The sequence below is a fragment of the Apis mellifera genome, linkage group LG12, assembly GCF_003254395.2.
Source record: "Apis mellifera strain DH4 linkage group LG12, Amel_HAv3.1, whole genome shotgun sequence".
In the NCBI taxonomy this organism is placed as follows: domain Eukaryota; kingdom Metazoa; phylum Arthropoda; class Insecta; order Hymenoptera; family Apidae; genus Apis; species Apis mellifera.
The window spans coordinates 9,613,589-9,638,606 of NC_037649.1; the positions used below are offsets into that span (position 1 = coordinate 9,613,589).

General features: G+C 39.2%; 1 protein-coding gene and 1 long non-coding RNA gene across 11 annotated transcripts in view; one reads left to right on the forward strand and one right to left on the reverse strand.

Annotated features, from left to right (window-relative positions):
• The window catches only part of LOC724243 (fasciclin-3), a 306,903-nt gene extending 297,808 nt beyond the window's left edge, over positions 1–9,095 (reverse strand). For all 8 annotated transcript variants that reach the window (XM_026444342.1, XM_026444346.1, XM_026444343.1 and 5 more), the window contains exon 1: positions 8,779–9,095. In XM_026444342.1, coding sequence (XP_026300127.1) covers positions 8,779–8,863 — 85 coding nt within the window. In that variant the 5' untranslated portion in view covers positions 8,864–9,095. The remainder of the gene's footprint in view (positions 1–8,778) is intronic.
• A 100-nt stretch (positions 9,096–9,195) lies between these two features.
• On the forward strand, positions 9,196–13,028 carry LOC100578367. Of its 3 annotated transcripts, none has more exons than XR_410846.3 (4): positions 9,196–9,335; positions 10,313–10,453; positions 10,613–10,703; positions 10,831–13,025. It is a non-coding gene; the product is annotated as an uncharacterized LOC100578367 (long non-coding RNA). The 3 variants fall into 3 exon arrangements; XR_001705190.2 differs by having other exon boundaries at positions 9,197–9,335; positions 10,613–10,965; positions 11,493–13,028; XR_410847.3 differs by having other exon boundaries at positions 9,197–9,335; positions 10,613–11,721; positions 11,859–13,024.
• Positions 13,029–25,018: the final 11,990 nt, after the last annotated feature.

The following is a 25,018-nucleotide window of genomic DNA, read 5'->3' on the forward strand; positions in this document are numbered from 1 at the left end:
GAGGAACTGCAGGATTACGCTTGATCGGAATAAAGCTGCTACGTGCTCCCGTACGCGTTTCCCATCGATCCCATTGTTATTAGGAAATAATATGTAAAGCGCGTGAATTCATAAACTTGCGCGTACACAATCCCTCCGATCAAAATAAATAGCAGGGGTTGGATTACGCTGTATCGGAGGAGCATCAGTATCAGGCCACGAAGGCAATCCTTCCCTCCCGTACGTTTGCTTTTAAATTATGCCAGGCATATTTTGCCATTTCCCGCGGAGTACGGCAACCGTCTGATCGATTTTCTGTCGGAAAAATGATACTGATATACGAGGCACAGCCGATTCCAATTCCCGCGAAGTCTGGTCCCGCGAAGAATATAACGGTGCACTGATCTGTAAGTTTTGCAGCCACGCTACTGTTTTCACTGTATATTATGTATCGTCCACGTATATAGTTAAAAAAATACGCTTGTCTCGGAGAAGCGAGCGCGGATCGTCTCGAGGCGACTTCTTCTGTACAACGTCGAAACACGAGAGCGAATTGTTCACGCAAACTCTCCGCCCATTCTACGTCGAATTAAACGCGATTAACGACCATTTTGCTCGGTCTTACTAATTAACAGTCAGTGGCTCTCCTCCACGAGTACTCTCGCGTAATTGTTTCTTCCTCTCCGCTTCTCCTTTTCTTCTCTTTTCTTTCTCTCCTTTCTACTCCTCCTCTTTCCTTTACCGGTCCACTCCCTTTGATGAACGACAATTGGCCACGCGAGAGGCGTTTCAACAATGACAACTCTCGCTCGAGAAAATCGAAATTGGACCCGATCTTGCTTGCTTACTACTCGTTATACATGGAACGTAGGAATAGATTTTCGTACGATGAAATATCGATGAAGATAGATTCGATCGAGAACTATGGACGGAAAGTATCGATCCATCAACGACGTTCTATATCCATTTCGGGGGGCAAGGGAACAATGACCTCGTTCCGAAGAAAAATAAATTGCACGGTGATAAAGCGGCGCTTTAGAAGGTGTGCACACAGATTTACAATTACAACGCCGCGTCCCTAGGAAATCGTATTTTCCAACATTAGCCAGGCGCGCAACATCTTGCTCGTTTCTCTCTCCATGCTTACACGAGATCTCGGGTACTACGTATGCGGGTTTAAATCCATCGCCACCCATAACAGTTACACGCCAACACGCAACACGCGCGCACTTACACGTAGAAGTGACGTGTGTAAAAGGGCTCGTGTCAAGTCAAGTGTGCAAAACGTGTCAGATAATAATTATACGCACGGGCAAGTTGATTCGAAAAGTTGATTTTTCGAAACGCGACGCTAATTCCCCTGCGTATCTACACGTGTAAATCATTTTCCTCGAAAACTCTTTTCTTTTCTTTTCTCTCTCTCTTTCGTGTTGATAGTCGAGGATTACGTCGATTTAATTCGAATACGCGATGTTATCGTGAAAAATGCGAAGTATGACCTCTCTCTCTCTCTCTCTCTTCGGTTCGATGGAAAAAACAAACGCGATTTCGTTTCCGCGCGCAGCAGTAGTAAAAAGAAAGAATCGAAATTCGAATTGCATTTGCAATTCGAATAGCATGATATTTATCTGGTTGGATATATACATATTTTCGACACGGATATAAAACGAATACCGATCCAAGTCTGCTATCGCGTCTTGAATACGTTATTACTTAGTAATTTATCTTTCCTACTCATAATTTCGAGCATTACGATTTATACGCGGCGAATATCAAAATCCGCGCCCGAAAATTCGAGGAAATATCGGTAAAAACGAATGTCGAGATCCGTTGGTACCGTTATCGGAATGGTGATAATAATTGGGAGGATTTCCGCGGCGTGGCAATCGAAAAGAGCGAGTATGCGGCAAACTCGAAAAGATTTGCGAGGCGTCCATAAAATCAAGACGGTGTATCGCGGAGATCCCTGATCAAAGGGAAACTTGGCAAGCTGCCTGTGTACGTGGTACGCCGGCGGACGCCAGGTTCAACCATTGCATTCGCCGCAAAAGAAAACTGGCTAGGGGAACGCTTGCGAAAACCTTGCTGCGTTTATAATCGACTAGGAATTTCTTTCTCGGAATTTGTAATGGTAATTGGAACGAAAAGTTAATAAATGTTTCGCGTTGATTTCACGAAAGGCGTTCACCAATGGACTCTCTTCGAGAGACGTAAATTACACGAGTCGCACATTGTACGTACGTAACGTAAGATAAAAAAAAGAAAAAAAAGAAAAAGATCTGATGACTCACATCTCGCGTTTTTTTTTTTCGCATTGAAATTCCGTTTCGTAACTACGATAGTAAACGTAAGGCTGAATAAATCGACGCCTTACGATCTCTCGTTGGAAACTTATAAAAGTTGGAAAGGTTTCTTTGCTCCAGCAACAACACAGACGGCTCGAGCATGCCGCGCACAATGAATTCTGTTGCGTAACCACGATAGGAGGGAAAGTTGCGAGAGACTGCGAGCGTGTACGGTTCGCGTGCACTCTACGAGGTCCCTTTCCGCGACCATGTGCTCTTTAGGGATCCACGGGTCAATATCCTCCTTTCATCTGTTTAGTAGCCACGTTACAATTAAACCCCGCGCGAATGTCCATCGATTGACCGATATCCCGCGTACACGTTTCACGCTGTTAAGTCGACCGGCTGTTCTTTGACTACGAACCTCCCCACCGCTACGAACTTGGATAGATCGAGCAGCCAATTTGCTTCCGTTAGTTCGAGTCATCAACGTGTATCACAAATCGCCGAGTGTATCGTCACCCATGTATCGATTTGAAAATTTAATTCTCGATCGATCGGAAATTAGGTCGATATTGTTTTAAAAGCGCTTTAAAAGCGAATAAACGTGCTAGAGTAATATTAACACGTCCAATGTTATTATATAAAAAGAAAAAATTACAACAATTCCAACTCTCGCCTTTTTCAATACGACTTTAACGTTAACGTTTTCCCATCTCGAAACGAAGCAACGCTAAATGTGTCTCCAACACAATGAACAATTTTTCCTTCTTTTTTTTTTGTTTTTTCTTGTCACCGTGTGACGATCTCTCTTCCCTCCGAATCGAAAGGGATATCGAGGGATAAAATCGTCAACCGCGAACGTTGACCCAACAACGACACAGTAACGAAGTAACGCGTAATCACGAATCTCGATTTTCATTAATTATGCGTGGCTGCACACCGGTCGACACGGTGCTACGTATTTTCGTGGCAGCTTAACGGTCTGCCCGCTTTAGAAAACGCTCAACCATGGATCTCACCGTACCACGAAATACGCGGTATAAGGCTCGCACACGAGCATACGGCTCCTGTGCATACATGGATGGGGATATACATATATATATATACGAGCATAGATCGCGCGTATGTGATCGAGTACACGCCGTTTAAACAATACACTCGTACAAACTATAAATACCTTTATTATTATGATGCTATCGCGGCCGACCATCGCTCGGATAATGTATTTTAATACAAACCGTATTCAGAGACGCGAGCGCGATTCTACGGTATCGAGCCATTTCAATTGATGACGAAATTATCGCGTCAAAATATCGCGGAAACTTAATTAATTCGATCGTTGATCGAAACGAATTAGAGGGATTCGAGCAGCCAACGATATTTAGCTGGGCTACCTGTTACGATTAAATTTCTCTCCGTGTCCACAACTTTGACATGGATATACTTCGAAATCTATATCCGTTATACAAATAATTCGAGAGGAAAAATTTCGAATCTCTCGTTTTGAAAAAAAAAAAAACAAAGGAAGAAAGAACGGAGAGAGGAACCACCATAACGAGAAAAACCATAATCCCCGCGTTTTAATTACCCACGTCCAATATGACCTGCGCTCCCTGTCGAGGTGGGGGGGGAGGGTTAAGGGAAAGCAAGAGCGATCGGAAGGTAAGAGACTGGCTTGGTCGTAATTTGAGGACTTTAGACAGCGAAGGAGGGCCGAAAATAGGCACCGAAACCTGTTCCGCAGAGAACCTGTTGGTCGTCATAGGCGTGTACACGCACACACGTATACGTATACGTCGCTATACGTACGCGTCGCTCGGCGGCTGTGTTGGATCGCGCGCACGTGTGTGCGTACGGACGGGGAACGCACCTGCCACGTAACTTTTCTTCACGGGACGTTTCACCTTCTTTCCACTCCGCATCCAAATGACTCTCGGCTCTCCGTACAATTTTGACCGTTGGCCTTTACGACCGTTTCGACCCTTCGCCGTTGGATCCCCTCCAACACCGGCCGCGTTTGGCCCACGAGTCCTTTGTTTAATTCGGCCGAGGGAGAGACGAGATCCATCCGAGGGAGAGAGAGAGAGGGAGAGAGAGAGTCAAGCGTGTCAACGACCGTAAGGTAGTTAGAGTAGGTCGTATTTGCGTGACGAAAACGTTACGCGCTTTTTACGCAAGCATCGCGATTGATTCGCGATACTCGAGTACAGCGGCGACGCTTGATTATGCGAAATCAATCTATACACAACGCGCAACGTGATCGTGAAACGATCCGTGATCCGTTATATTATTGCGCCTACTCGAAACTCGAGTTATATAATTCCAAGTGTATTTAAATAATATCGGTAAATAGGGGGGATAATTAAGAAAACGAGGATTTTCGGTTAAGCCGATGGAAGTAACGTGATTGAAATAACGCGTGATAATTAAGCGAGGTGAGTGTTTAATGACTTGCTCTTACGACGAATGTGATACGTAATACGCCCGGATTCCGTGTCCCACAGATGAATCATTTTAGTCCCGAGGCATGGAAAACTCAGATCTTTCGTTTCTATTTGCTATCCTCTATTGACACGAATTACGAAAATTCTACAAGTGTCTGTTGCTTACAGTTTCATCTTATAGATTTGCTCAAATTTTGTTATGAATGTTGTGTATATACGTGTGTGTGTGCGCCTGTGTGCGTGTGAGATAAAGAATTATACCTTCAAAGATAAAAATATTCGTAGAAATCTACCACGAGAATCAAAGAATAAACGAATATCTTTCGTCGAGATAGTTTATCGCTTCCCGTTTAGAATTCCATATGAAAATAAAGGAGAGGAAGGCGGCGCGAAGGGAAGGAAATATCTGTGGAAAATAAAAAAAATCAAATAACACGAGGATCCGTCTATAATCGTCAGGAATTGTATACGTCATGAGCGTAAGAATGTACGTGGAGTCTCTCTCTCTAGTTTCATCAGGAGCGTAGCAATTAGGTCGACATTTATTCTACTACGAACGCGACATACCCCACGTTCTTCTGCAATAAATTTTGCCACGTAATAACATACCGCATCGTTATTATACGCGTATAATATTAAATTAAACCGGCAAATTCTCCGTTATCACCGTGGAATTAGATTAGAACACTTTGATCTCAAAATTTTTCTATCACTGTGTACCGAATCAATTATCGGTGATAAATAATATCGTAGTTTTTTCCGAGATAAAATTTTTTTTTGAATTTATCGATACAATCATTCTCACGATTTATCTATATAACTACGAATCTTTATACCTTATACCATAATTATTATATTATTATAACGAATTAAATTTTAAGCGAACAATAATCTGCAGATCTGTTCAAGATTTGAAGATCGATTGGCTAGATAAAATCTTCTTCCCCGTGCTGTGTAGTAATTTCATCCGAATTGGGCGGAGGATTGATAGGGGTCTTTGACCGTAACATTAACTATTTCCACTATTGGTATGCGTGGGCTACGAAACTGGATTATCTAAACCCTCTTCTGCAGAGTATAGGCCGAGTATTCCGTGCGAACGTGTCTCGGTGCCGTATTTAAAAGACAAATGCTCAAGACCTTATCCTTGGACCGATGACTCGCCGTCCATCGATCAACGTTGACTCACCGAATCAGGATTCATTCTTCTCGCGAGATATGATCGTTGAACAATCGCGATATATCGCGGATGAAACAATTTGCAATGTATCATTACGTATTATTATACGCGATTGTGCATTATTAACGCGAAATCAATGCGAAGAGTTTTAATAATTTTCGAAGGATAAAAGAAACTATGTTCTATAAAAAGATTTCAATTCCAATAAAATTAAACTTGTGTGAGAATTGTTTTGTTTAGCGAGCACCACCGTTAGAGAGCGAGGAAACTATCTTTAGCATTTTCAATTACGTCATTTGCATCGACCTTTCTTTACAGCTCAAGGTAAGCACGAGTTAAGTTCGAGAGTCGTACAGAGGGAAAGGTATTTCGTGTAAATGTGACCTTAAACTTTCCGTGTATACGAGGCGTATCCCCCTACGTGTACCGCGATACCATGCACGTGGCCAAGATTGTAAATTCAACCATCATAATTTCCATCCTGACTTATCACGCAACAGGCATAGTTAATTTTCCATCTATTTTTCTTCTACGAGAGCAGAGTGATAAGTTGGAACACCTTTTCCCCTGGCGAAGACACGTCCCCGTCATCGTCCTGATGACCGGGATTTATTAAACAAAATAGTTTGCCACGCCATGAAACTTTCGTACCATGTTTCCTCGTCTTGCCGATAATAAACTTTATAGAGAGTAATTATGATATAACAGTGCATTAATTAGTATAAGAGTTTCACTAACGCCCCGCCCCTTTCTTCCCGGTTTTATTACCTTTATTGACTAACTGATTTAATTTCAAGCATCAAATCTATACAAAAGTTCAGGTAACAAAGAAAAAAAAGTAGAGAGAAGAAAGGAAAGTAACGCGGAGATGATGATAATAATAATAATGTTATTCAATGAAATTATTCATGAGCGTTAAGTGCATCGCAAGTAATCACAACGATATCCTTGAATTATATAAGCAAGAACTATTGAGAGAACTCGAGCAATAAGCAGCCACTCTACTCTCTATTCGAGTCGTTCTGTTACGATGAACAACAAAAGCTGGTGTTGCTTGATACCGAGCGTTATTCATAACCCTAGATCGATAAATACCAAACGCTAGGTCGCGTTTTATATCCACTTCGATGGAAAGTATCCGTTTCGTTTTACTTTATATCGACATCGAGGAAAATAATATAGGTAACCGCGGAAAAAAATAGGCGGGGACAGTCTGCTTTGCATGGTAATCGAATTCAAACAAGATACCATCCGGCCATTATAAAATTTATAAACCATCGAGGGAAAATATCCTGATCCTGGAATGTCTAACTGGGGTAACGAACTTCTTTGTGGCGACAAAAATTTCGATTGAAAAAACTTATCTATAAATCCCTTTTCTTAATAATATCTCGCGATAAATGTCTCGAAATCAATTTCAATACTTTCGACGATATTTCGTGTTACAATGTTCCAGAAATTACATTAAAAAAAAAATATGTATATCTTTGATGAAAACGCGAAAAAAAAAAGTTATCGACGATATTTGTTTTTTAAAATATTTGAAATACGAATATTTTATTTCTAATAATTGTCCATCGATCGGAGTTGAGTAACGAACGAATGTGTAAAGTAAATAGCAACGAACGTCAAGGTTACGAAATTGAGAAAAAGCATCGAAGCGATTCGCGAATCACAATGGAGAAAAATACAAAAAACGCAAAAAAAAAAAATATCTATTATGTAAAGCACCGTACCATTGTTCCTGATTATACGGATAAAAATAATGCAAAATGTATTTTACAATTAATAATAGAAATATTGAAATAGATTAGGAAGTCGATATTTTATTATTACAAAGATTACGAATGTGTAAAGTAGAACATGTATCGATGATAAACATATCATTATCGCGATATAATAATTCACACGGAACGTTTCTTCGTCGGATATGTATACAATAATTTCTTGGAATCTTCTATTTCCTAATCTTTCCTCTCTATTCCTAAATAAAGCATTTACGTCGTATCTATTTTAGAAAGTAATTCGAAGATATGTTATCGTATTATAAATGCCGAAATTACGACGGATAAGACGACAGCGTTGTTTCTTTTTAACCCTTTTAGAAAGAAATCACGATAATTTTCCATCTTCCAAACTATATATTTCGACAGACAATAGTTCGATAATGTTTTCATTCACATTTACTTTATTATTAATACAACTGTGATCCCGGTGACCATCGTTTAACCTTAACAATGATTGTACGAATTACCATGCCGGTCAACTAGATCGACCGAAGCTAACGAGGTACGCTTAAAAGTTGCTTTTGCAATTTTCTCAGTAATAATTCACCATTAGGGTTATAATTTGTTTGATCACATTTACACCGTATCGCGATGAAACCAAATCATCTGTCTTGGTAACTGAATCAAATATGATTTCAACAAGAATCGATTACGCTGATCAATAGAAGCCTCGTGAACGTTATACAATATCGAACTATTGATTCGTCATAATATTTAACCATCAATTATAGGCGTTCTCCTTACGTTAAATTTCGAAAGTCGAATGGATTTCTTACGTTTTACCGTGGCATCCACGTATAAATCGACTCCGTTTCATCGTATTTTCCGGTAATTTTCACGTAAACGCGATAATTTTTACAAGAATTATTCCCATCTTTTGCACGCCATTTTAATAAAGCGAGAATTCGAACCGTTCGATAGATCGATTATTGTAAAGTATGGTCGCAAGAATCGCGCGATGTTGCCACGAAAAAAAAAACCGTTACACGTACGTCACTGATTTCGTTCGTCGATGACCGAGAGAGACGTATAATTACGATCAAATTACGCCGAACGATAATAATATAAAAATAATGTACATATTTATTGTTCTGTCGCACCTTTAACTGCCGTCGAACACAACAGGCCGATGAGGCAGACCCAGGCAAGCGTCATCTTGAAGTTGCTCGTTGATTCCATGCACATCACAAAAAAAAGCACTGTCTAACTTCCTTATTGAAAAACGAACTGCCCGATAATTCAAACAGCGCGTTCTAACCGGACGGAGCACAAAACTTAGCAACGAAACTGACGCAGGCGTGATTAATATGAACCACGAGGATAAAATGAGGTAAGAACGAGAGACGTGCGACGTCAATTCGAATATAAGTGCCCGACTCGACGCGAGTGCCAACCAGATAGCTCGACGCGCGAAGACCGTCTGCCGCGCGCTTTGCTTTCGGTCCACTTCGTGAGACATCGGCAGAAGCCGAGATCGCCCGAACGCCCCGATCCCCCGATAGCGCCGTTTGATATCGTCCACCGTTGTACCTACTTTCGTACTTTCGTGCCTAACCTACGTACACACGCACTTTACCGTATGTCTGGTATTATGTGTTTATTTTGTATACACGTTCGCATCGACGATTCTCTATCTGGAGAATGGATTTACAGGAACGTACGTCATCCTCTTTTTTCTTTTATTTCAATTTTTCAACGATTTCGATCTTGACGTTGATTCATGTAGTTCAAGAATGAGATCTGTCATTTTATTGCAATTAGTGAATATTAATGTACATTTATACTTTTTTCGACAACAGTTTTTTGTTGTGTGAGAGAGTGAGAGAATTTTATTGCTGAGTGTAAAAATCGTTTTTAGATGAAAGAATTGGAAATTATTTTTCAATCATATAAATACAGGTTATGTGTTTCTGTATCTTTCAATTAAATATTCCTTCGAAATTGAAAATTGAATGAAAATGAATTAATATAACGAAACATTCTATCGAATGTAAGAGTATAACCTAAAAGTGATTGTTTAAATAGTTTGTTGGAAAGTGAAGTGTCTTAAAATTTCTTATCCTGGAAGAAGATTCTTTCAAAATTAATTTTTGTGAATCTCTTGTCTAATTTTCGTCTTATTTTTATCTTATTATTTAATCTAAACGAAACATCCTGAATTTATCGCCATATTAATATCTATCTTCGAGACGACAAGTATATAGCGATATGATCGATACATCGAAAGTTGATTTTTGACAAGAGAGAGAGAGTAAATATTTGAATATTCGAGTAGCAAGTGGAAATAAGTGTTTCGTAGATGTATATCTAATATGGCACGCTTATAGTTGTCTCCCGATACATCATGTCACACTTTCATTGACCTTTTCTATGCATTGTGTATTCGGTATTAAAGATGTAAGGAAAAAATTGAGCATATGTTTTTACGATACTATAAGAAACGTAGACGTGAGTGTATTAATTCGATCTTAACCTCATTCGGTTTGATTGCATGATAGGTTACTGTGAAAGTTTTATTAATAAACTAGATAGCCATAATATTATATCGTAAAACATGATCCGTAGATCCGATAAAACGTCGCAAAAAGAAGTTTGAAATATTTATCTCAACTTATAAACAGGTTTCTGTTTCAGTAAAAATTTTACGTTCAAGAATTATTAACCCTGATTAAAACAAAAACCGAAGAAATCGTTTCACGGTCTAGAGGTTACACGTCGAGGAAGGAATTACCAGTAAAGACCCGAAGGAAAGGAGTGAAAGATATATCAGAATAGGTGCGGCCATGTACATAGTATACTTATATTACAATATCGATTTAAGGAATATTCTAATTATTAACATTTTCTATTCGAATATAAATTATATATGTTTATAAAACACGAATCTAAGTATGTTAAAAAAATCAACTATAGAAATTGGTTTATGGTTTACAGGATTCATATTTACAAAAAAAAAAAATTATCACTAAATGAAAGTAAAGAAAAGAAACTAAACCTATGTCAAGATAGGAAGAATCGTACACAGGTATAATGATATTGTGAAACGACCGACACAGTTAGACCAGATGCAACTACAAAGCGTGCAAATGTATCACCATGTGCATTATGACAATGCTTTCCTATCGATGTTTATTCGACGATAACGTTGCTAGGTCTTACAAATGCGATTCTACACCATGGCGTACGTGACCGATATGTCGAAGGCGTGCCGTCTGGGACCACAGAAGCTGCAACGGCATATACTAAGAAGACGTACACTGAGAAACCACAGTTCCGGAATTTATCAGGTAAGATAGTACCCACTTCCAGGAGACTCGATGCATGTTATGTGGATGAGAATACAAACTCTCGGGAGTAGTACGCGTATGCTCCTAACTGGTGCGCTTAAAAGTTTTACGTTCTTTTTACAATGAGTTTTAGCACGAAATGTAAATTCATTTTCTTTTTTCTTAAAGTTCCACTCGAGATAGATAGCAATTTTAAAAAGTTTCGTTATGTATGTGTGAGAAATTTTCGGTCGAAGTCTCATTTCGAATTAATTTAATTCTTTTTTTTTTCCATCTTGAAATCTAATTCTTGTCTTAGAGAAAATCGATCGATGTTCAACTGTTAAACGATCAATAGAAATTATCGAACATAATTCGGTCAGACAAACCGGTAAACCGTTACAAACCGTTATATACAAACTTTTTACGTTTGTTTCTTTGTCGGGACGGAAAATTAGGTTTATCGTACGGATGAATTATAACAAACGGTGATCATGCTAACGTTAACATTATCGTTAAAGTAGTTATGGATAGTAAGATCTTTAAAGCGAAGTTCTAGTTTGCGGTCAAGCAATCGCCATACCAGACCACCGTTTCTGTATCACGATAGAGGAACACTTCTATGGATTCAGCTAATCGAGTTGGCAACTATTGTGTAAGCACACACGTACACATAATCATGTTACCGGCAGGCAGTCGAACCCGTTGTCGTTGTCCAAAACGACTATATGACTAGTAAAATGCTACAGCACTTTTATTACACGTACATGCTATGATGTAAGTATGATATAAGTATACGAGATTCATGTAAGTATAATGTGATAAACACTATTTGCAATATAAATATTTGCACACTCGAGTCTATGATTTTAAAACAATACAACAATTTTGTTTAATCGTAACATTATTTTTAGGTATTTTAAAATTGAATCATACCACTGAAAATGCTAATGGGAGAAACGTTTGATTAGAGACCTAAATTACATCACTATATAATGATCACTATACCGATATTCATTCGTCATGATGAATACGATGAATCAAGATTTGGACTCACTAATTTTCTCTTTGATTAATCACCGGCAGCTACCGGTCGCAAAAATATGGACTAAGAAACGAGCAGTGGAATATCTCGGTATATATACTTCATCATAAGTATTGACTAATGAAATATGTATCAAAAAATTCTAGATTATTACTTGCGAATACATGTGTGACGCCTTAAATTTACGTACACGTTCTGTAAAATATTTTTTTTCCTCTTAGCATCGAACTCGTTCTTATCGTAACAACTCTTTCGCATACAATCAATAGAGATTCACGTCATACAAATGTTTATCCATTGCTTTGATTGGTAACGGAATCCTTTCAATTTAACCAAAACGCGTAGATCGACGTATATTTGATAGGAAAGCTGCTTTTGATGTAAATACGTACATTTGATGTACGTTTACAGGAATCTGGATGGGCTTATTATATTCGTGTCTATGTGGAATAATTTCCACTTAATTGCACAGTTAGTTGGCAGTTTGATTGGAATTAGTTACGGTCTTAATGGCCAACGTTATAAAGTGTACGACTTAGAAAATGAATCAACGCTGGTTTTATTATTGTATTAATGACCGATCAAATTTAGTTATTGGCCCATAACTTTTTTAATTGTAAATATTTTTCGGTATATCGACTTTTGGTGGACTATCCCGTGAAGTTTCCCGCGATGGGAAGCGTAAAAGCTTAAAAATTATGTGTTTCGGGGCGCTGACAATTTTACTGGCGCGTTTTTAAAAGTTGCGTGCACACATAGATACCTGTATATACCTGTATATCGGTCTTAAAAAGTTATTGGGGCGAGGATTACGGGTGTAAAAAAGTTGAGGGCAAATACTTTACTCTTCAATATAGGCATTCTCTCATACAGGCGTACGCACGTAACTTGCAAAATACTCGGTCTTTCAGCAACGAAGTTACGTTTTTTCTTTCTTTTTTTTAATGTATCTTCTTCATGAAAAACGTCTTACGCCTCTTAAGTTAGTTCAATGAACATTGAAGAGCGTAAAGCCAGACTCTTACCATCTAATAGGTATATTACCCGAGAACTTAGTTCTAATGAGAATATGTATGGGATGCTATTAAGAATATTAGCATTTATCACCGCGCTACAAGCGGGAGCAAAAATAGGTTAACTGTTTCCAGGTTGTTTTGTTAACTGGATTATTATTATGCTCTTTATGCGGTAAGGAATTTCGAAATCGTGGTTAATATTGTTTCTGCGACTTCGTTCCTTATTTGCAAATGAGAGAAATTCACAAATAGAATTAAAATTTTGTCGAAATAGATCGTATAATCTTGTGGATCGAGAAGTTAAACATTTTTTTCTATTCTTTTCTTTTCTTTTCTTTTTTTTTTAATCCTTTACAGAGAAAAGGATTAGTAAAAATTCACGTTTGAGAAAACTCTTCGTAACATGTAAAGTTTAACGCGTATCAGCCACATCAGTAACGACCAAATAATGGTGAAACATGGATCGATAAAAATCGGTTGTTACCTCCGCTGCTAAATGCACAGGTATCACTGGCTTAAATTCGTATTACAACACTTCTATCACGATTTAATTTAAACCAAATTAAATATCGGATACACATGAATTACAAACGTACATTAATGCTATGTATTCGCTTTAAATATTCGTTTCGACATTTTAATCTCGCTTTCACGTTCTTAATTTAATTTTCTGTTCGTCGAATCGATACCTTGGTAATGACAATGTTTTTCGAGTTAGTCCACCGGAATATTTTATCGGTTGACGCGCGTGTCAATGCATCATTGATCACCGATTATTGAAATGATTCTTATTGAAACATTAGTTATTCAGATCGTCCCTTCCATGCTTGAGCGGCGCTAAATTAACCGGGGAACTAATAAGTTCCGTTTTTCAATCGTATTTTAGATAGATATGTATATATATACATGAAAAAGCGTTCAACATCGTAACAAATATTTCCTTGGCGTATATATAAATCGTGGATTGTTACTCTCTGAGTCAGTGCTGTCGGATATAGATATTAAAATATCCCGCATACCTATCGTACAAAGATATACATATATATATATACATCGAACTCGGAGCCTCAGTTTTCTACAGATTGAACGTATCGATATTCTCAAAAATTGAATACATAGAGGAAAAATAAGCAATACAATTCAAGAATTTCGTAACTAAAGTCTTACAATAACATTCTTTTTTTTTTTTTTCAATCATTCTATCGTTGGACCTTTAATTTTCCTCCCTGTTTTTTTTTCCATTCATCGAATATTTAAATTTTAATAGATTTTACACGAAATCGGCCGTTCTCGTCCATCGAAATTGGAAAACCTAATTAGATTGCGTGTCGGTATTAAATTAAACCTATAAATCATGGAAGAATCGATCCAACCATTCGTGTATAATCTCCAATGATTAAGAACCGGCTGTACACAGCTATTATTAGGGGATTTCCGCGTTCGCTGTGCATAATGTTGACCTGTTTATTGTCTTTAAACCAACGATCAAATAAACCATAACAAATCTTTCGATATTACGGCTCGTCGATGCTTCTGACCTCTAGTTATACCGGAGAATTTCACCGGGGAATATGTTTAATATAATAAATAACGAGTCTCGATAAATCAGAATTTAAGGGGATAAGTTAAGAAAATAACCGTGCCATTGGAAATTGGGTCGTTCGAGTGACGATGTTTCATCGGATGAATACGATTTATATATATATATATACACGGTATAGCTCGCAAAACCGTTAATTATTTCTAACTAGTTAGCCCGGGGGATGGCATGGTTGATTGACGCGGCCACAGACACTGAATTAGAGTTCTCGGTGAACGTCGACCACTGGGCGGAAATTGAATTTCGATGACAAGCGCAAAATATTAATAGGCAACACGCCGATGTGTCGTTACGTAATATCCGAGTACTTGGACGTGGTCGCCTGTAGTGATAGAAATTGGGCGCAATTGTGGAATAATTGTGCATAATGGCGTCGCGAAAATATTAACGATTCAGTGAATACGGCCGCGCGTTTGCACGTTTCCCTCCTCGCGGACCAAGCGAAACTGGCCCGAAAATCATGAATGCCAGCAACAGGGTACGCGTTTTGCAATTCATAATCGAATACTTATATAGGGGAAATTGCGCCTGTATCCGATCGACCATCCCTGAACGTTAATTTTAAACAACCCGTGATCTCGATTTTACCTCGTTATTCGCTCGTTATTTGGGATTTCAGATTCGTCTAATTCTCGATATTCGAGAATTCCTTTCATCGGCGAGCGTATCGATTCTTGGTCTTGGCTGGTTCGATTCGAAAAATTAACCGTGGAAACGTTCACTGCCGTGCTCATTTCAAAAGTGATACAGGTCGAACGATCGATCCATTTCTGCATCGCACGGGGCGATAATCAGATTTCCATCCTGTACCCTTTGATACCCCGTAAAATCCTCTTCCGTGTGTTCGATCAATGATCGCGTTCCACGAGTGCCCCGTTCTCATCATTCCTCCAACAAAATCCGCGCGGGTTAATTTTAAGGATCGAGATATCAAATTTCAATTTTCGAAATTCGTCGAAACGTATAAAATTTAAGCGATCGATAAACTCTTCAGTTTATATATGCGTAAATAGCAAGTCAAATTAGAACAATCTCGTCTTATCGTTCGGTCCACGATACGAATTTTCGAAGGGTGTAGTTTCGATTCCATGACAAATCGAAAGTCTTGGAAGGGCAATCAAGAAAAAGGAAAGAGCCCGTATCGAGGATAAGTTCGTAACAAGTTTTGGATCGTGTCGGATAATATGACGAATGTTGCTCCGACCCGAGATCGTGCATCAAGGGGATTACGCGTCGAACAATGTCAGAAGGTTACACGCCGGCTATTTCGCTGCGGGTCGAACATCGGGGATGGGATTCAATTTGAGCGAGGGAGGGGGATTTTGGTCGCGCGAATCGTTAGCAGCTTTCGATCCTGAAAAGAATGACTCGTTCTGATTTCGAGGAGAAGATTGGCGAGCACCGGATAATCAGATTAGTTTTAGAATCGTGCTTACCCATTTTGCTTCCTCTCTTCTTGTCTTCGCTGCAGGATGAACCAATTGTCGGCCGTCGAATAGCAGTCGTTCTTCCTCGAGTTATAATACGATGCCAGTGGAAATTCACCTGTATCGAATATTTTAAATAGAATCGAAATGAACTTGGAATAACAGCCAACTCAACGTTTCGGGATTCGCGAATATGCAAATAGATGCGGTTTAGGGAATTCGAAATTTGGAATTTCGTTGAAAATCGGGTATAAAATCGATTGATTTTCCATTAGCCGTGGTGCGAATAATAAGTTTAAATCTACTTGGTCGATTTCAAATTGTTTTAAAAGGCGCGTTAAATATTTATTTTTTTTTTCAATTTAAATTTACCCGGTTGATTTCAAATTATCTTTAAAAAGGTATCGAACGGAAAAAAGCTGACGATCTGTGAACTGTGCAAGTGTCAACAACAAGGTTATATATTTTGATCGATTACAGCAGATATGTAAATCGATAGATTATAGGCTACGAACTGATGACGAATAAAAACCTTAACGATTCTTAAGCGATAGAAAAAAGAGGAAGAAGAAAAAGAAAGAAAGAAGAAATTAAATTATCGCGAACGACGATATTATATTTTTCGATGGCCCATCGTTAAACGAAGCATGAGGTTTCTAGCCACTCGTCGATACAATGTATAATTCATAGAATGTGATCTTATAAGGAAGCCGATAATTGGATGTACGAAGGCCCCCTATTGAATCCACCCCGTGCGTCTGGCTTCGATTTTCAGTGTTTGGTTTTGACAGCAGCTTGCCTCTCGCTACATGATACTTTTCATACGTACACGTGCGCCCATAATACGATCGAACGGGATTAAATCGAATTGTTTCGCGTACACGCGTTACTTTCTCTCGACAATTTCAACCCTTTCGCTTTCACGAGTATTTTATTAAACGTAAATGATTTCCTCTTTGTTTTTTCGAACGATTCGTAGTTATCGGTGCTTTCTCTTTTGTCTTTTGTTTTTTTTTTTTTTTGTTTTTTGTTTTTTATCTCGATTTTACTCGAAACCGTAAATCGAGCGGATACGATCCGAATCCGAAGAGATCGGATTAATTCGCAACAAGAGGAAAATATCGATGATCGTATAATTGATATGTTTCGTTGTTCTTATCTATTTTTTTTTCTTTTTCTTTTTCTTTCTATCGAAAAGCACGAAACGTTAAAGCACAGTGTTTCGTAAAATTCGACATTCGAGATAACGATGGTGGAACGATGAAATTATAATAACCGAGTGTTGCTGGGGGTTTCTTTCGGACGATAAGAATAAGGAGCTAATATACGAAAAAATTCAGCGGAAATGGTGGTGATGTTGAAAGGGAGGAGTCGAGACGGAGAAAGAACAGGCCAGAAAGCACGGCAGCTTTTCCTTATGGCCTAATTATACGACGTGGTAACTACGGAAAGAACCGAGGTTCAACGTAAATTACGGCGCCGCGGTCAAATTATTAAAAACTCTTCCTTTAATTCCGCGCTAAGAAAATTATATCGTTAGAATTTTCGTTAAAATCGAGTTTAACCGAAATCAGATTCGTTTGTATTTCATTTTATTTATTTATTTTCTATTCGAGATGAATTATTCTTTCTTTTTCACTCTTTAGTTTATTAAAATCGACGAACACGATTGATTTAAAAATGAATAGACGGTACGAGATGCGCGTCAAAGCGAAGACACACCGGTGATCGTTAGTCGTGACGTTTCCTTCCTTTCTCATCGGTCTGTGAACAACTAATAAACGGTTCCGGAGGCCCGATTTCTATCAATATAGCAGAAACTCAGGTGCATTATTACTTTTCGGAGCGCCATTGAACAAATCCGTGGCCTACTTTTATTGTCCGCTGTTCTACTTGGATGAATTGCCACGAATCGGAGGGAAGGATAACGATTGGTAAAAATTGATCGATTGGTTCGAATGTTGATTGGAAATTATTTATGCGGCTCTAGCTTTGATTCGCGCGCTCGGTAGGTGTAACCGGTAAATTTATTGAAATCCTGGATATTGATCGCACTCGCACGATAATTCGATCCCGATATAATAGAGATATTGCAGGGATGTTTTCAATTTACGATGAATAAACGGAATGGGCGAAGTAGAGCGAAACGAGATCGGTCGTAGAACGAACTTTTTATACGACAAAATTTAAAAAAAAAAAAGAGAAAGAGAGAAACTGAAAATCTTTGATGCGACGAACGGGCAGAATCGAGATATCGATTGCAATAATGATCGAAATCATGATCGGCGAATGAATGAAAATTGAACGTGTTTCGTGACACGAGTTTACGCCGAGCAAAAACAAACGAATCTGAAAGAAATACGCAAAGTAAATTTCTGCAGTGGCTGGAACAACACTGTGGTGGGTGGTTATACGACACCAAAAATACGACCAACAGACGGTACCTCTAAAATTTAATATTATTTTCATTTCGCGAAATGAAACTTTTGGCTTCCTAGCTAATTTTTTTTTCCTCTCCCTCCTCTTTTCTTTTCGTTGCGAATACTGTCGTGCTATTGTTGTACGATTCACGTTTCGATAGGACTGCGTTCGCGAAACGAAAACCTTTTTTCGTATTTAAACGCGGGAAACATTTTTCTCCGCTTTCGTTTACTATCCAACGTTTCGTTATTATATTTAAGTAGAACTCTGGAGAAAGCGATCTCTCTTCGATGTCAAATACGCCCTGGTATGTTATAAAAAAAAATTAAAAAAGAAATTAAAAAAATTGCGATCTCTAAATCTTGCCTCCCTGATCTAACCTCTTTTAAATGATTTCAATGGTATAAGCTCGATTCATCATTTTCACAAAGGATAATACTACTTTAATGGCAACGTATATAATTTTATTGCGCGTGTAAAAAAAAAAAAGATGAAAGAAGGAATTTAAAACGGAAAGACGGAACGTTGAGAAGGGGGGAGAAAAAACGCGCGCAAGTTGGGTAAACTAAAGGGCAGCGGAAAGGAGGTGAAGGCAAGAAGTATCATCGATTCCCTGCCAGTACATCCGTGTAATCCGAGCTATCCGCGAGTCGACTTTTTATTGCCAACTCGACTAATTTATCTCCCTAAGCCCTGGTGGCGTCTCATACATAAATCCTACTGACCGTCTCTGCACCTATTCCTACCCTGGTCATCGTCCGCGCCAACTGAATCGCGCCGGCATTCACTCGCCCCCATCCCCCCCCTCCCCTTTTCATCCTCCTGCAAATTAGAGCAACTCTTCCGAGTGAACTCGGTGGCAGAAGGGGAAAAAAAAAAAAGAAAAAAAAGAAAAGACAGGATGATCCGCCATCCATACTGCCCAACGTTACGCCCCATCGGGGGACGCTTAATTTTCTTGCGACCTTCCTTGGGGATATTCGTGAGATCGAGTTGAAAAATCGCGATTAGAACCTGCGCGCTCTAATTTTTTTTTCGAATGTTGGAAAAGTATTTTAAATTTATAAGAAGGTAATACGTTTCTTATGCAGTGTACCAACGAAAATTCTAATTTTTTTAAACCTCTTCGAGAACGAAAGGTTTCTCTCTTCTTTCCTATTCTTCCATATCATTGAACGACGTGTAACTTTTTTTAAGATCGTTACAATTTATTAAGTTATAATTTTGAAAGATTATCCGTTCGTTTCGTGTATTTGAGCAAATGGTCGAAAGTGGATCGAAAATGGAAAACGGAGGCGGTGTAATGAGAAGATTATAGCGCGCTTGATAGGCTTTTAAATACCGCCATCCCCTCAATATCCCGAGCGATGCTTAACTTTACGTACAAGCCCTCTTTACGTGGAGCAGCGATGTCCTCTCTACACGGGTGTCCCGGATTCTGTCAGTTAGGAGCAACTATAATTCTGTTATACGATGTAATCGACCATGTGTAACAACAGTGGGCTACATGCAGAATTTTGTTCCAACGACTCGTAAGTTTCCTCCCCCCCTTCCCGTTATTATGGATAGATTCAGCCGCTACGTTACGTAGCCTTATCTCGCGTACGAAAATTCGAAATATCCAAGTTGAATTTCGTTCGATTAACATTGAATATTAAAATTATAGAATTGCCAAAGGTGAAGACGACGAATAAGGTAAATACCGCTCGTAATTTGTAATTTCTGTCGAAGCGGCCCGATTCCCGTTAAATCGTTTTATTTTTACAACTTGAGTAATAAATACAGTACAGATCAGTGATATAATTTAAGGATGAATTCCACTACCGTGTTTCACGATATCGCCGTAACTTGTTATTTTAACAACCAAATGTTTTAATTGGTTCATCGTTGAATAAATATTTTTCCGTGTATAAAATTTTACGCATATTTTGTTCTTTTGCGAACGATATTATTTTTCATATTAAATAAACTTTCGAAATTATATTTAGCATTAAATAAACCGGGGAAAATTGTTATTGAAACGGAGTGAAAATTTAATAGGCTTCTCGAGTTAATTTATATCATATCCGATCCAAATGTCTTCTCGGTGTCATTTATAGATGGTGTTCTTTTTTTTCTTTTTTTTCTTTTTTTTTTTTTTTTTATGTACATAGAATGTCGTTAGATAATCGGTGTCCCTGCCAGACCCTCATCAATCACCAATATCAGCCGCCCAAAACTAATACCATACTATACAGAGTCGTGCGGGAAAACATATTGCAAAAGCGTTCTGGTTCTTTTAAAGAATGAAAAATTTTCAAAAGCAACGTATACGAAACATATATTTAATAGTTTAATAAGCGATCAACCGTTTTCTCCCAAACAATTTTTCAGAGGGAGCAGGATACGTTATAAACATAAGCGCTGATAACCCACCTTATTGGTGCTTGAAGAGAATGAAGCGACTATCTCGCTTAGATACCTCTACTACTTGGCTGGCCTTCTGTCTTAATTCCGTATAAGAGCTTATCATAGTCCACCTTTTACTCTCTTCCCTCCTCGCTCCCATTTTTTCTCTCGAATTATATAAAATGTAAGAGTCGCCCTGGCGGCGTTCGGGACTCCCCTCTTTTAAGTGGCTCCCGCCACTTATCTCGAGCGAGCTACACCTTTGCATAATGATTATTACTTTCTTCCCAACGAGACTTTGACCATAGTGCATAGACTTCGTATCTTCCTCTCTCTCTTTCCGTATTCGTTATTCAATTTTCAATTTCGAGAAAATTAATCGACAATTATACGGTTTCGAATGACTCGATCGAGTGTTATCAGATCGGAAGAAAGGAAGTAGAGTCTGGTTTCACCTTACTTGTAACTTCCCTGATTAATATTTCTACATTCTTTGATTATTAATGTATGAGCGGGATAATAATCCCCTTCGTTAAGGAGAGGGTTCATCATTCCGAATCTCACGGAATATATATATACGCGGTTAAATGTGTTAACAACCGAGCGGCCGTTGTTTTGCGCCCTATTACCGCGTATCTAACCCGCGCTTCAACCTAACAAAAACGTTACCATCGGTTCAACGCTATATTTCTCTCGTGTGTTTTTCTCGGAGGGGTGGGGAAAGGTAGCAGTAGCGGTAATACCCGGCAAGGCTCCCTGCAAACATCCGAGCCGAAACACACACCGCCCGCAAACTGCGAGCCAGTCAAGTATATCGGATGGGTGGGTAAGTTAAATATCGCGATTTGGGGGTAAAGCGCGTTCACGCGATCGTTTCCCTCCCACGGCTCGAGTTTTCGAATAGAAACTTTACGGCGAAATTGCAAATTGAAATCCTTGCCGACCGTGTACGATTCTCTAATTTCACGCTTACACGCTTTACGCTATCGTATTATATTCGATATCGATAACGTTAATTTCGGGATCTCGAGAGATTTAATGATATCGGTTACGAAATCAAGGATGATCTTGTTTTTAGAAGAAGAAAAGAAATCATTCGCGCAAAAGGATCGTCCAACGGAAATTGGAAATCCAAACTTCTCTGTTAGATATATGGGGAAGGAGGGTATTTATTTGCCGATTTATCAGCTCCTGATCGTTTTATAAACATTTGTCACTAGCAATCCACCCGTATCCAACCGACGATCGATCAACGTTTCAGGCTCGCCAATTTCATCCCTGAATCATTTCGATGCAAAACAGCGAGGTTCCGATTTAAAATTAAAATTCAACATTCCGAAACCGGATAATATCGTTTCTTTTAATTTAATTCGGTAACGAATTACCGATCTTTCGCTCGCCTCCAGGTGTCCATTAATAAATACAAAATTTCTTTTCCCCGCTCTCAATTACTCGAGATCACTTAACGTGTTTAGAAACCGTGAAAATCGCGCCGTCGAAAATAACAGGCTACGTGCCCCTGCTCGGGCCTCCTGTCGGGCTCGTACCTTTTAAAACGATTCGCGGAGCAGCTCCGGTTCGGCGAGCACCGGGCCCTGCCTCGCAATCGATAGTCAATTCTGCGATCGGCCGCAAACCGGCCACCCGCTAAAACAGATCTCCACAGATCAAACTTTCCATTAGCTTTCGAATTACACGCCACTCGTTCGCCCCAATCCGATCGTTTCCGAATCCGGATAATAAAAATTTCCTAATTGCCCTACATCTCTATCCTCCTCGCGCGAGCAAAATTTCGGAGGAGGAGGATAAGAATCGAAGATTTCGACGATCGTTCTTCGGATAAAACCCATCGGGTTCGAGGTATCGATTCGAGGTAACCTCGATGTTGCTTTTTATTTATTTTTCGTTCGTGTTCTTCCCTTGGACATTCGTCAACGCTTTTTCGCCATTTATATGTTTCTCGTTTCCTCTTCTCTTTTTCAACATTTATTTATTCAACGCTAATGAACGGAACCGGAGGGTTAAAAGCGATAAAAGCGACACGTACTTCGATTTCGCGCACGACTGCCGCCGTCTATAAATCAAACGCTTGACGCCCTTTCGTTCGGTAGGAGGGAGGGGCTTTTTCTCGGTCTCCTTTTCCCGAGCTGCGCTCGCCAACTTTCATTCACTTTCGGTATACATGAACCGACGGGACGCGCGTGTGAGCGCGTTTATCAAGAAAGACTTATCCCCTCCCTCCTTTTCACTTTGCCTCCGCAAAAGCGGGCAAAACTTGGTGCCAGAAAAACATTGACTCCCGTTCAAAGTAACGCGACGACCTGTAAGATACCGGAAGAGAATCGGCCGCGTTTAAGTATAGGAAGTGGACGCTTTCGATCGAACATTTCTCGTTCCCTATAATTTCTCTATTTTCTCCATTCGTTTCTTCTTCTTCTTTTTTCAAAAAAATATTTGTTTCTCTTTTATCCGCCGATCGTCTTAATTCTTCTTATTTCGAAACGCGATGTTGAAAATCACGACGTTGGGGAGAAGAAAAAAAAATAGAGAAGATCGGGATTGAAAGGAAAGGAGAGGAGGAGCGCTCCGGTGTCCTGGTTTTTCGGCTTGAGGTACACCTCTCGCGTCGAGATTAAAGTTTAAAGTATCACGTGAAACCATAGCTTCCCCGCGAGAGTCGGGTCGTAACTCTCCCGTATCGGATCGGTGTCTCCGCAGGGGCCGTGAAACCAGGGTAATATCCATTTCGAGGTGCGGCACGTCGAAGATTGATCTCTTTCTCTCTTACCCGGTTGCCCACCGATCCGGAAGAGACTAAAGGGATCTCGAGCGGTAACAGGGATTGACTTTTACAATTGTACATTTCACCACGCTTACCTTCTAAAACTCCATCAGCCGTCCAATTAAAAACGCGTCCTCCTCTCGCGAGGATTCCTCTTTCCAACATTTTGTGTCGAAACTTTTTTTTTTTTTTACCAAACTACCAAAGAGCACGGTTCATGTTAATTATCCCGTGTTCGTTGAAATTCGCTTTTTTCTTTTGTTTCCTTTCGTTTTTTTTCCCCCCCAAGGATCGAGCGTACACGAGAGTACTTGGTGCGTAGTTTCACACGCGAGTGAAAGTCACGGCAATTTGCGAAAATAATGCGGCGATGTAAGTGAATACGGTAAATGGGACGGGGGGGTAATAATTTATTGAAGCTTAAGTGCAGGGGGAAGAGCGACAGAAAGGAAGGATTTCTGGCGGATCAAGATTGCGGTTTCTCCCTTCGTCTCGCTGCGATCTGCATCGCTTAACCGTAGTGGCGCGGCTACGATGCCATTCCCACCAGGTGTGAAACTTTAAAGAGGGTTGGAGAACGTAGAATACAGGGAATGTAGAATATCGCGGTAAAAAAGACCCGTCACTCGCTGAAATCCCATTTAAAGACATATTTTTAATATTTAAGAAAGTATATATATATATATATATATATATATATATATATATATATATATGTTTGATCTCATTCGATGCAGCTCGGCCACATCTATTTTTCACGAATCGAATGAATGCTTTTAATTGGTAATATGGTATAAAGCGAAACGTTCTCGACGTATCGAAATTGCGAGATTGCGAACATTCCGAGTATTTTTCATTTTTCTCGAGATTGACGCGGGAGTAGTATAAGTCGCGCATTGGTCGGACGGCAAAGGTCGGATCGCAAAGGAAAATCAACTACGTTCATTTGCGATGTCCCGCTAATTTCTCCTTTTTCTTCTTTCCATATAACAGTTTTAACAATTTACTAAATTTACTTTTAACTTTGTCCTTCGTAAAAATCCTTTTTACGAAGTTTTTCCAGAACTTTTTAAAATATTTTCCTTTCAATTTTGTTCATTAACGTAATTAGAAAAAGAGAGCGATTTCTCATTGAAAAAAGAAAACGTTAAAGTTGGCACAATAATATCTTCGAATCGGATTTGGTGCAATTAACAATTCTTCTCGTTTCATTGGTATCGATCGAAACAAATCGATACAAGTTTTACAAATAAGTCAACGGATAATTCTCATCTTGCTCGATCCTTCTCTTTTTAATTTATTCGAATTAGCTCCATCGTCGATTATATTCCATAGGAAGACGAGTGAAACAATTCGAATCTTCGTAAAGTTATTTTCCAATCGTTCCTTATCCTC